Source organism: Aricia agestis, chromosome 16 (genome assembly GCF_905147365.1).
Source record: "Aricia agestis chromosome 16, ilAriAges1.1, whole genome shotgun sequence".
Taxonomy (NCBI): domain Eukaryota; kingdom Metazoa; phylum Arthropoda; class Insecta; order Lepidoptera; family Lycaenidae; genus Aricia; species Aricia agestis.
In genome coordinates this window covers 1853412-1867450 of record NC_056421.1, presented here as the reverse complement: position 1 = coordinate 1867450, position 14039 = coordinate 1853412, and the positions used below count along the sequence as shown (strand labels likewise).

Below are 14039 nucleotides of genomic sequence, written 5' to 3'. Positions count from 1 at the left end.
AGCCTGCATTGTCTTAACCAAACTTGGAAATAACATGTTTCCAACGCGGGATTCGAACCCACGACCTCCGGAGTCAAGAGCGACGCTCTAACCACTAGACCACGGAGGCGTTAAACCTTAGGTACTTACGATACCCTATTTGAAGCGGTATCAGCGCCCCCAATGCGGGGGAAGAGAACTAAATTTGACGTAAAAATTACGTTTGAAAGTCGCCATATTGGCGCTGATAGCAGTTGTGGGCCGTGGGAGTACTTGGAACTAATACTAGTTTCTACAACCAATAGCGATTTAAAAAGTTACATCAGATTTAGTTCTCTTCCCCCGCATTGGGGGCGCTGATTCCGCTTCAAACAGGCACAAAAAGCAGGTGGGTATCACAAGTCCAGCGTGCTTGTATAATGGAGGTCAGTGTGTACGACCCAATTGATCAATATAACGTGTATCGACTAGTGATCAATTTTCAGGGAAAATACAAAGAAGCGGAGACACTATACAAGCAGGTTCTGACGCGAGCACACGAGAGGGAATTCGGCACCATCGACGGTAAGTGACTTAACATTACAAATAGGCCCCCTTGCACAGGTCTACGTTGAAGTTAATCCTTATTTAAATAAGTCTCAGCTTTGACGTTAAATTCGAAGAACTAGAAAGATGATATGGTCTACCAGAAACTCATGGCGGATGGGAGATTTTAAAAAAATATCCTTTTTGTTGGATATTTTTTTACATTTGCATGTATCACACACAGAATCAGCCGCTATAAGGCAAAGAAGTATCAAACGTTTTGCTCCAATTTTCCCAGTATTGGTAGCGTCAATTTCTTTTTTCCACTTTTTGTCATCAGATTCTCGTAGAGGCATATTATATTTGATTTTACTTTGACCTAGATCTATGCAAGTTAGCAAGTGCTACATGATAGTGTGCGATTATTTAGAAATAGGAGCAGTTCTCAAGTTACAATATAGTTCCAAAATGTGTACTACATTGCAGTGTTTCCCAACCCTTTTCCGCCACGGACCCCTAGGAAATTAGGCACAGTTTTTACGGTAATGGTTCCTTAATAAAATAAACAGCAAAAAATCGGATTATGTATGGTCCAGAGATGACACCGCGGACCCCCAGGGGTCCGTCGACAACAGGTTGGGAAACACTGTAGTACAGTATTCTTGTTTTAGTTATTTTTGTTCTCAATATTATTGCGATGTGTTAAAGAGGTACATTGTATTATTAATTTTAAATAAATTATACGAGGGTGGTCCGATAAGTACTTAGCCTACAAAAGAAAAACGAACATTTTGGAAAAGTGGCGATTTATTTCTCGACATAGTCTCCTTTTAGCTCGATACACTTAACCCAGCGATGCTCCAACTTCTTTATCCCATCTGAAAAATATGTTTTCTCGAGGTCTGCAAAATAGGCCTCCGTGGCGGCAATGACCTGCTCATTCGACTCAAATTTCTGCCCGGCGAGTAACCTTTTCAGGTTTGGAAATAAAAAGAAGTCGCAGGGGGCCAAATCCGAAGAATACGGTGGATGGGGCAGCAGTTCGTAGCCCAATTCGATTAATTTGGCCGTGGCGAGGGCGAAGGTGTGAGCCGGTGCGTTGTCATTGTGGAAGAGCACTTTTTTCTTCGCCAAATGGGTCGTTCTTCTGCAATTCGGCGTCGAACCGGCCCAATAATTCGGCATAGTACAACCCTGTGATCGTTTTACCCTTCACCAAGTAGTCGATGTAGATCACACCGTGTGAATCCCAGAAAACGGTGGCCATCACCTTTCCGGCTGATAGGACAGTCTTCGCCTTCTTCGGAGCACGTTTGCCGGGTGAAGTCCACTGTTTCGACTGTTCCTTGGTCTCTGGCGTATACCAGTGGATCCATGTTTCATCGACAATCACGAAACGACGCAGAAACTCCTTCGGATTGCGCTTAAACAGCCTCACACACTGATTTGAAATGGTCTCATGGTTGCGCTTGTTGTCTGGAGTGAGCAAACGCGGCCCCCATCGCGCCGACAGCTTTCTCATGCCCAAAATTTCATGCAGGATATATCCCACGCGGTCTTTCGAGATGCCTACTGTCTCAGCTATCTCGCGTATCTTCAATCGGCGGTCTGCCAACACGAGATCGTGGATTTTTGTCACATTGTCGTCCGTAGTGGCCGTTTTCGGGGCACCTGGGCGTGGCTCATCAAAAATCGACGTGCGACCACGTCGAAACTTAAACCAATTTTTGACGGTCGCCATCGAAGGAGAAGAGTCACCGTACACAGAATCCAAGCGCTCTTTGATTTTGCTGCGTGATTTCCCTTCCAAAAACAAGAATCGAATCACCGACCGATATTGCTCTTTTTCCATTTTTCTAAAATCTGCGGACACGCCGGATTCCACCTGCGGTCAAAATCAAATTAAGAGTCCGATTTGGCTGAAATTTTAATAGTAGCCGTCTACGAGAATATACTACACGATAATAAATTTATCTTGCAATAATGGCGCCACTGGGCGGTGAGACTAAGTACTTATCGGTCCGCCCTAGTACTATAAATAATTTATTATAGTACTTATAGTTCTAGTACTACATTTTATTTTAATAATTGCTAGTTTTGATGGATTCCAGAGATAATCTGTAGATTTTGTAATGTACTACTACAACTTTAAAACGTACCTTTTTGCGCATTTATTTACTTTTTGCTTAGTTGAACTTTATTTTGTTTGCCGTTTCAGAGTATATAGCATCTTTAAAAAAACCTAAAAAATAACGTACATCCTGATCCCCCCGGAATAACCTCAAGAATAATGTTTGTATCGACTACATTCCTAAGTTTTTCCCGTTGTAGGGACTGAAGGAGGCTTAAAATGTACCACACTTTTAAAAAATAGGTTTTACTCTATTTCGAGTCAAATGAAAAGATGGGGCAAAAATCATACATCAGTTTTCTTTATTAGCTTAAAAGAATATTAAAGTAAATTATGAACTATCACCGGCGATCTGTGCTCCATTTGATACGAAAAAAAATTAAAACTAAAAAAAATCATTTTAATTTGACCAAGGCTTAATTTTGCAGATCTGGGTTAATGTTAACTTCAGCTTAAATATTTCTTGATATTTAACAATTTTTTTGTTTTTTAACAAATCAAAAAATATTTGCAGGACATTTAGCACTTAGCACTGACCCAGATCTGTGCAAGTAAGCCATTTTTATGTTTTAATATTATAATGTAATGCTTATAGATTTGTGCGAATTTTATATTTTTTATGTATTAGATCTCTTTATGCATTTGATACTCGAATGTTTTTGTAGAAGTAGAGAGTAAAATAGTTTAGATTTGGCTAGCAGCTATTGTGCATGAATATTTTATATTATATATTTCAACAATAATTATATGTCCTTTGGATGGATGTCGTAAAATGAATTTAATAGTTAGTGATTTTAGCAATGTTACCAGGTTTTAGTAACAGAGTAATTTTAATATTCCAATGAAATAAATCTCATCATTAATATTAATATTTACTTAACGTTTACGTTAATGTACGGTACTCCCAAACTAATAATGCGCATGGAAATCTTCGCTAATCTGTCGTAATCACGAAAACACCCGAATCTATGAAACGTAAGAGCCCCAAACAATGCACCTTGTTCAAAGGAAATAGAAGTAAATATCATATTGCCGGTGGCTGTCCGCTCTCGCCGGTCCGTCAATAACTGATGTGGCTATAACTCACCGGGAAGCCATCGCGGCGTTACCTTGGTAACGTCCAAGCAACGTCAGACGCCTTTCAGTCGCTGCAAAGCGCTGCTTTTCTTTTTAAAGTTAAGTTTAAAGCAGCGCTTGAAGCGACTCTTCCATCGCTCGGGAAATACGACCGTTGCCGAAAAATTACGAAAATTTCTATGCGTATTATCACTCTGGGAGCACTGTATGTTGCTGTCTTTCTCTAATACACTGGAAAAGCCACTTGTATGTGGTTAAACACTTACACTTACACAAGCATGATTGAACATGAATTCTATGAGATTAAATTGTCAACGTGCGGTACGTGCCGACTGGACGTCAAAGAAAGAGTGCTGCTGTCATGTATCACACGTCTCTTTTTACCACGCAGTGTTACTGATAGTGACATCTCTCTTGCTCAGGCCTTTGTTTCTCTATTCCGCTAGGTATATTAACTTTATGGCGTAGAGTAAATATTTTTATTAATAAGGGGTAATTTATAATGCAGCCAAGTTAGGTTAAATATTTTAAAGATTTTCCAACATTTGTGATATAATATTGTGATGTTTATATGTATGTATATGGACATCTTGTATATGAAATGTATGTTTCATATAACCAAGAACGACAAATGTTTTTACAATCACTATTATCTTTTTAATAAAGGTAAAAAGTATGGTTGTGAGTTTAGGATAGAATAGATAAATATAGATCACCGCTTGCCTGTTTGCCATTAAAGTGCCTTTGCCAAAGTATATTTATTTTATAATTTTATTGCTGTAGACATTCTTATACTTACGAAAATTATATTGACAAGTTATAGTTATATTTACAAATCTAAATTTTGTTATTGATACAATATAATGTTAATGTTTCGAAACCAATAGTTCCTACGGTTATGTTAAGACTGTTTTGCAGTGTTGTCAGTAGTTTTGCATTCTTAAAAACTACTTACCATAATTACATGAAATAAAGATACTTATATAATTTTATAACAGTTTGACCAAAAAAGTTTGCCCAAAATATATTTATATTAATATTTCATAAGGCAATCCAAATGTTTTCCATTTGCTATAAGAACGAATTTACCTACGGTCTTAACCACGCAACAAGTCGCAAAACTTTATCGAAGTGCAGGAAAAAAATGACTTTTTTCGTGATTTGGATCGTATGGAATACTATTTTGCAACTTTATGTCTCGATCTTGCTTAGCTCGATCAAGTGTTAGTGTTAAAAACTTGACCAGTTCAGTTTCTTGGTCATGACACTATAATTATGTAGGCAAAATATTCTCTTCGTCTTCTTAAAAAATAGGTGTAATCAGGGTATCATGGTGTCAAACAAAAAAAAACTTGTTGATTTTGCTTTACCTTGAACCATCCGGACTTGCCCTGTACTGGGACACATTACCCCGTATCACACTGACTCTTTATCCGGACTTACCCTAAACCTATCCTATATCTGAATATACCCTGTATCCGGACTTACTCTGTACCCGAACTTACCCTGTATTTGGACACATTACTCTGTCAGACTGACCCTTGATCCGGACTTACCCTGAAACTGAACCTACCCTAATATCAGAATTTACCACAGACCCGAACTTACCTTGATTACCCTTGTATCTTCCAAATTAAAGCTTTCATGGTGTTACGAATAAGGGATTTGTGTAAGAATGGTAGAATTTTGAACGATTATGTATTTTAGTAATGAATTTTATAGAGTGATTTTAATAAATGTATTATTTTGTTTTATTATTATTTTATTGATGCCCCTGTGTAAAGACGATGCAAACATAGAATCGTGGTGTTTCCTTCTAAAATAGGTGAGTGACACAAGTTTGGATTTTTTTAGTGTGGCACAGGTAAGAAAGGCGCCAAATACATGTTTCTTTTTTAAATTTTTTATTATATTTCTTTTTTACTATTTTTGTGTCACACCTTCCTAACTTGTGTCACATGTAAATATAGTATTAAATATATTTGAGCTTAGTCAATAATAGATAGATGCTTAGTTTATATTTGTTGTTGGCATAGTCGCTTTGTAGAGAAAACTATAAAATGTTAAAGTTGTTCTATGGGCTAAGCAGAAACGATAACTATTGTAAATTGTTTCTGCTTTCTCCTCTTCTATTTTACTTACTTGTAATAATTGACAATTATTTACTTCCTACAAAACAAAGTGTCTGCGCCTGCTACCATAATGTCAAATATTGTCATGTAAACGCTTTTATAATGTGTCAATTTAATAATTATTTATAATTTTATTTACTGAATTAATGGATCAATGTGTAACAGGTGACAACAAGCCGATCTGGCAAGTTGCCGAGGAGAGAGAGGAGAACAAACACCTGCAGAAAGAGAACGCACCGTACGGCGAGTATGGCGGTTGGCATAAGGCTGCCAAGGTGAATAATTTTTTACAATTTTTTTCGTAATCTCTTGAATTGTTAAAAAATATTTGAAGACGTGAGTTGATGAACATGATAACTAAAACATTTTGTAACATATGGACATTTCATTTTTTTCCCTTATAATTTAAAAAAACCTTGTAACTTATCTACTTCATCACCGGGCTATAACATATCTGGCTACACATAAAATGTACAGTTTTTTTTGTTTCAAATAATTTTTCCGGTCCTGAAACAAAAAAAGGGAATTAGTTTATTGTTACTTATCGTGTTCTTCCACCCACGTCTTCATTTAAGGTTTGTCTTTGTGAGAAAACCAAATGGGTTTCATTCAGTCCATTCTTATAAAATAGACCTTCAAGTAAATGCGATTTTTAATTCAGAAATATGTCAAATTATACGTAGATGTCATTGAATGAAGTGAGTGAAATAGCTGTATCTCTAACGACATTTCACTATAATAATTATTATAGCACTTTCAGAAAAGTTTTGTAGTTATGTAAAGTGAATTTAATGATACATATGAAAGCCCAAATCTGTCACGATTCACGCAACATTATCTGCCGCAGTCGGGTAAAAAATCACATTTTTATCTTCAGGTGGACTCGCCAACGGTAACAACAACACTCAAGAACCTCGGCGCGCTGTACCGCCGGCAGGGCAAGTACGAGGCCGCCGAGACCCTAGAGGACTGCGCGCTCAGGAGCCGCAAGGAGGTGAGAACACACACACACACACACACACACGTACATTATACATATATATACAGTACGTCAAAAAAGTATAGACGCTGAATCTAATTTACTAAACGAATTTACGATTGGTACAAACAAAAAGTGTAGACCTTCATTTTCTAAATGTATTTACAATCGAAAGATTTTTTATTTTTAGCCTCGTATTTCCACAGACAACGCTTGTAATCTAGAAATATTATGACTCTGACACAAAAGTATTTCATGTTTTATGTGATTTAAAAATTATCTACGGCGTCTACTTTATTGACATAGTATACACATGGAAATAGACAAGAGCGACGGCTTCTTAGGGCGAGTTCTTGACGTCAGTCTAGAGTCTAGACTCTAGAAGTCTAGACAAAGGAGCAATATGACGTCAAGAAGAGAAAAAAGCCCTTTAGAGTCTAGAGACTGTTTTGAATGTTCGACGGAGCTTTAGTCCAGACTGGCGTAAGGGGGACGGGCGAACTTATACGAACACGAAGCTAGAAATCAACATACACGTAAAATAGACGTACACGCACGCAAAATACGTGCACACGTTAGGTTCAACGTATTAAATCTTAATATTTGAATAACTCAAACTTTTTGTTTTCTAACAAACACTCAAAAGGAAAAGGTTGTTGAACTTTTGTATACACATCGTTAGAAAAATTCACAAAACGAGTGAATTATAAAAAGCACAAACTTAGTATTTAAAGAATTATTAGAGAAAACAGTATTATAATAATTCGTTTGCTTTTTCTCTATTCTATTGTAGTTTTATATTACCTTAATCGTTTACTCACTTCTTACTTTACAGTTTTACTAGTATACACTTGTTTTAGTAGTTTATATTTTGATTTGCTTTACAAGTAGTTTTTTCCTTGGAGGGACTCCTATACATTTATGCAACCTGTTATTTATTTATCACATTTGCCTCCAAATTATATTCGAATCAACTTTTAATGCTAGATAATACAGAAACTTATTTGGCCCTGATAAATCTAGCACAAAGCGTACAAAAATGACTTGGCAGTATACCAAAAAGTTAATAAAATCATGGCCTAATAAGATTTTCACTATTATTTATATAAAGCACTGTAACACATAACTTGATACTATGTTTGGATTGCACGCTGCCAGCAACCTCATGTAAGTCACGCCAGATTCAACTTTATTATAACTATAATCGCAGAGCACGTAAAAGTTCGTACTTTGAACTATTGATTGTCTCTCTTACTCGCATACTAAAATATTGTTCCTTTTTTAGTGTGCGAGTAAAAGAGACAAATAACGAGGGTCAATTTACTTTTGTGAGTGCCCTGCGACCGTACTTATATAAGGATCATATTCCATAAAATATATGAACCTCATATTTGGCTCGTAGTACACAAATGTTATTGATAACATTATGTTTGCCTATAAAGTATTATTAATAAATTAATGTAAATAAAAAAGTTTGTGTGGACTGTGGAGTCGTTATAAATGAAATCTTATTATTATTTTGGCCTATAGTTGAAATAATAAAATTGGCATATTTTCTATTGGTTTTAATATATAAATTTAGTCAAAAATGTGGAAATTGTCGGCGATATTTTAGGCGTTGGACATCGTGAAACAGTCGCGAGCTCGCGGCCGCGGCAGCCGGGACTCGATGGAGGTTCATCAGGACCATGACGAGGTGTGTCTGTGTGGAGACTGTAGAGACAGAAGAGTAGCGTAGCCATCTAGTTGATTAGCTAGCAAACTGCCTAGGCCGTTAATGAGTCTTATAGTCCTTATACCAGAGGTTAGCAAACGGCTTTGGGGCGGGATGGGTACGCAGCGCAGCGTGTACGTCGCGGACGCGCAATGTGATAGCTAAGTTCTGTTCTTTGAAAACTCGCTGTAAAACATTCGAATAAACGTTGCGTATTCGCCACGTGTCCGCGACGTATTCGGTACGCAACTGCGGCGTGTTCGCGACGTTTTCGCTGTGCACTCGCTGCGTCGTAACTCCGCTTAGCAACCGCTTGTTTTATGTGTAAAGAGGCATGATGCTAGCTGGCTAATACAACTTGATGACTAATGACGTGACTACACCATATTACAAAAAATTATACCGTACCTGTTTGTGCGAAATATCGTGTCGAAACGTCAAAATCAAAAATCGTCTTAACGCATACATACATGTATCTCATCTGTGTATGCGTTAAAGTGTATAAAGCTTGTCTTCTGTCTCTATTGTTGTGTGATGTGTGTGTTTGTCGGTGTGCTTGGCAAAACGTTGGGGATTGTGAGTTCCAATCTGTTCTAATATATCGAGTGTTCATATCTTGTGATTATTCTGTGCCGAAACAAAATTCATGGCACCTACTAAGCACTAAGAGTTTGCTCAAGCAGGTAAAAAGATTTTTGCGTAATATAAATTTACGAGAGTATATTAGAACAAGTTGAATTCTTAATCAGTCGTCAGCATTTCACGCTATTCAATAGCAAACCATTTTTAATCTCGGCACATTGCACATTTCAAGAGTCACTTTTTTTTCTAGATGGCATGCTTTCCTTTCTCACATTTTTTTTTTTACTTCTTTTAGCTCTTGTCTACGTCGCTCAACAAAAAATGCATCTGAACATCGTTTTCTTATTGACGATATAACTCATGTTTGTAATATATATTGGGGATATTCTTTTAGAAAAATTAAATCATGGTTTGTTTTCATTTCGCATTATGGTGCGTGGCAGTGTGTCGTCCACATTTGTTTTCTTTTTCGTTGTTTTTGTGTAAATAGAGCCTAAAATTTTAAAATAGCAGTCTGCCCTATTCTCTGCTAATAAACTGGTCTACTCATAATCTTACTTAACATTATATTGCACATAGCAGGTATCTGTTTCATTATAATATTCATATTTCTGTACATCATTTATGTAAGTTTAATACTTATTTATTGTATAATACACCTCATATATTATAACACATGCATAATAATATAATATCACATCATATTTATCATTTCAGTTGATGGTAACATTTTGTTTAAGTTTGTGCTTTTTGATTGTTTTTTTTTTTTCTTTACATGCTTGCCAAACTTTTTGCTTTTGTTGTCTAAAAGAGATTATAAACATCATCATCATAATATCTATGATTTACTTCCATAGACAACAATTCGATTAAGCATGTTCAAGTTGGCAAGCATGTAAACATCCTTATATTTTGCGTGTTTTTTATTTGCTTATTTTTTCTTTTATTATAGGGCACGAACCAGGCGAGTGAGCCGCGTATGAACCTTAAATCCAAACTGTTTAACGCGTTAGGTATCAACACCGGGAACACGCCGCATCAGTAGTCTAGACTAAGAACTAAAACCTAGGAACTATGTTTAAGCACTATTTCGCTTCAATGTGAATGCTCCTCGGCCGAGTCGCTCAATATACGAGGACCATTCATGTCTCACACTCAAATTTAGCCCGCCATTTTGTATTTTTTTTAGTTTTTTTTTTTAACTAGAGACTATAGGAATACAAAACGGTGAGCCGAGTAGCTTAGAATAATTTATTAGCATGCGATTCGATAGTAATTTTAAGATAAAAAAAGAAAATGAAAAAAATAAGCGATGACTATAGAGCATGAATACCGTCCTTTCAAAAAAGATATTATATTTATGTTGGCAACACTGACGGTGCGAATTTTAAAAAATTGTTTTTAACATCATGACGTTATGGTGCGGCAGAGTTACATTTTATTAATTTTGATTTTAAATTAATTGTAATCATTTTTTTAGATAATTATTATTTTTTAATATTGTGGTAACTGCAAGTCAAACGACTTGAGAGGGTATTTAGAATCAAAATACGTGCGCTAGTAAATAATAGCAATTATTATTGTAAAATAAACCGCTTATCTTATTCTTTAAAAGCACTTGTATCTTTGTTAACTTTAGACTTGAGTTTTTGATAGCGTATTTATTATTTTTTTACGTACGTAAAGATAAATTATCGAATTATTTTTGTTTTATATTATTTTACTTTTATGTTACAAAATGTTTTAAATTATATTATTGTATCAAGTGCAATGCTTGTTACATTCTATATTGCAATTAATAGTCAGGGCTAATCAAGGTCGGTTCGGATACAGGGTAGTTTAAGATAATTCAAGACTTAATCGGGCAGTACATAATATTTTGTTGCCTGATCTCACAGTGCTATAATTTTGTAATGCTGCCGCGCAACATTATGCCTGGTAAATAAAATACTGGTCGATTTAGTACTTGAGTTATCCGGACTTACCGTGCATCCGAATTTACCCTATTAACTATTTTAAATATATAATATTATTATTTATTATATTATCAACTAAAATGTAACTCGTGCTAAATTTATTGTTAATGAATATTATGCATTTATTGTTGTGGTTTTAAGTGGCGTAGATACTTGTATGTCGAACTGGGCCAATTTTTTCAATATTTATAATTTTTGGCTCTAATAGTCCCCCAACTGCGCCGTTTGCGCCTGATTTTACTTGTTGCATGTTACAACGATTTTTTTTATTTTGTTCACATATTGTTTTATAGATGTGAGTGCATTATTTATGCATGTAGGTTTTTACTTTGCACCAATAGTTTGCGAAGTGAAACTTCTTTGGTTAGTATCATAACTTAAATGCGGTATAGGTGCTATTATTACAAAATTACTATTTTTATCCTAAGATGTCCAAAATTTTAATTTATTGAAGTTTAATTTAAAGTGTAAGAGATATTTGAGATTGATTTTCTTATTTTTTAATGGCTCCTTGGTGAGTGGCCAATGTCAGAGTGAGTAGAGCTCGACAAGGCTTTAAATAAACGTGGCGAAAAAAGGAACTAACGCTGTCATCATACAAAAACGCCATTTTTGACAGTTCTTTTTTACCAGTAGCGCCCCCGCCCACGTTTATTTAAAGCCTTGTCGGACCATAGAGATTAATTTTGCCAGAGATTATTGCAGTACTTTCCATCTACCCACAGAAGTTTCATTAGCCGCGCGCCGAGTGCGCGTTTTTATGTTTAACTAATATAATGCTTAAACTCATTCCAATGTAGAATATCTAAGCTTTATATAAGAGATACTGGATGAAGATATATTTTTATTGCATTGATTTTTATATGAGGTGCTGCTCGGGTATGATTTTTGGGAATTTAACACAAATTTGAATATGAATCTCTGTACACAATCCCAATTTTTTTAATTTTTGAATAATGTCTCGATCACATTAATTTTTAATTGTTAATAAATATTTATATATCGAGTTGTTTTGTTTTATTTGTTTGGTTTGCGTGTGCGAGGGTGAGTCTACGGTGTTATGCAATTTATAGCCCATCAACATGTTACACGATTTTTATCAGTATCTGTTTAGTAACTTACATAAAAGTATTTATTTCGTAGTATTTATTTATCATAAATTATGTGTGTACGTTCAAATTATATCGACAACTATATAAATTATAAGAAACAAATTGTTACATATTTACAAAAGTTATAAAAAAAACGAGAGACATTTTCTCCAAAAAGTCCTATTTTTTGATGATCCGTGTTTAGGTGTATTTTTTTTTTTTAATGTAAAGCATAGTGGTGTTAGGCAACACTTCAAACGGCTTTCGCTGTTAGAGATAGATGCATGTGGAATCATCCAACATTGTTTAATTTTCACTCATCATTCAAATTTCAAACTTTTGTTTTTACACAAAAGTATAAATTGAATAATAATTGAAACTTAAAAACATTTTTCATTTTCCAAAAATTTAAGTTTAATATCAAAAATCTATTTTTGGCGGTAAAAGTGACATCTACTGTAAAAAAAGATTTGAGTTTCGAACAGTTATTTGTTTATTTCGATTTAAGTATATGTCAAGGTGTCATTTGTTTTTTTTTCGCACATATTGTCTATGGAATGGAGTGTAAATTGCATAACACGGGGCAGGGCGCGGGCAAGGTGTCGCGGAGCGCGAGTTTCACGAAACTTCGGGAGTCGTTGAGGCGGTCCTCGGTGAGGCTATTCCACCGGCTAGCCGGCCGCCACTCCGCCACCCTGCCGCCAGACGTAGACTTCACCGACCCGGAAAGGTTTGTTTATCCACACCGCAGTCGCTTTGAGCACTTGTGAATTGTTATTGGATGTTGCAAATTGTGTTATGAAGGTTTGAGCTAGGTAACATTTGGAAAATTGACCCGTAGATGGCGGGTCTACGTTATTTGGTCGAGTCATGCTAAACTTAGTCACGACTTGTGATGTCGTGAGACGATAGGCTTGACATAGCCCGATCAAATTACGTACGTAGGTCCGCTATCTGCCTATGAATCAATTTCTCTGATAGTGCATCTGTTCGCACGCGCTATCGCTATCGCATATTTTCTTTACTAAGGGCCTGTTTCACCACTTTCTGATAAAGTGCCTAATAGGCTATTCACAACTTTTTTGACAGATTCTCCATACTTGATCTGTCAAGTTAATTGGTGGATAGCCTTATCAGGAAGTGGTGATACAGGCCCTAAGAATAATAAAATTCCCTACAACGCGACGCGCGCCCACAACTCAGGTGAAGGCGTATCGCTCCTCAGAACTCTGGGTTTTACTATTAGGTATGACTTTTGCCCTTAGTAATACTAAGCAAAAAGCGTGATGCAGACAGATGTAGGCTGTAGCTCAATTCTCAAATCACGTTAATTCTTACAATCGATAGTAGTGACTAGTGAACGCCATATGTTGGATGCTCGAATTAATTAGAATGGCAACATCATGATCTTGAGTTCCTAGTTCCTCTCAAGGAAGGTTAATTGTGTTAATGTTATTGAAAACCAATTTATGCCGAAATGTTGTAGCTGTCTACAGGAACTCCTGGTCTCTCATATTCAGCATCCAATAATATTGGCGCCCAATACTATAGATATCAATGTGCCGTAGGTACCTACTAAGCTCAAAACAACTGCGTTGTGTAACCAACAATCAAACTAACCTAATATTTTGTCACTAGCATGAAGCGCGCAAGCTCCCTGTCCGAGCTCAGTAAGGGTTTGCCCAGCAGCCCCCAGGAAGAGCGGTAGCCCACAACCAGCGGGAGGAATATCGTCACATACGTCACCACCACCATCATACGAGTCATCACTTTGCAGTCGTGATATTCCAAACGGCGAATCGAGGCACAAAACTTTGTACCATGGAGGAAATTGATTCATAGGCAGTTGACGG

General features: G+C 36.2%; 1 protein-coding gene across 9 annotated transcripts in view; it reads left to right on the top strand.

Moving 5' to 3' along the window:
- Positions 1-14039, top strand: part of LOC121734765 (kinesin light chain) — a 46296-nt gene extending 32257 nt beyond the window's left edge. For 3 of the 9 annotated variants that reach the window (XM_042125383.1, XM_042125376.1, XM_042125375.1), the window contains 7 exons: positions 465-543; positions 6010-6119; positions 6722-6838; positions 7470-7475; positions 7982-7990; positions 8439-8519; positions 10072-10403. In XM_042125383.1, the coding sequence (XP_041981317.1) occupies positions 465-543; positions 6010-6119; positions 6722-6838; positions 7470-7475; positions 7982-7990; positions 8439-8519; positions 10072-10164 (495 nt within the window). In that variant the 3' untranslated portion in view covers positions 10165-10403. Of the gene's footprint in view, positions 1-464; positions 544-6009; positions 6120-6721; positions 6839-7469; positions 7476-7981; positions 7991-8438; positions 8520-10071; positions 10404-13824 lie in introns of those variants that run through there. The other 6 variants (XM_042125379.1, XM_042125377.1, XM_042125381.1 and 3 more) reach the window with 6 other exon arrangements.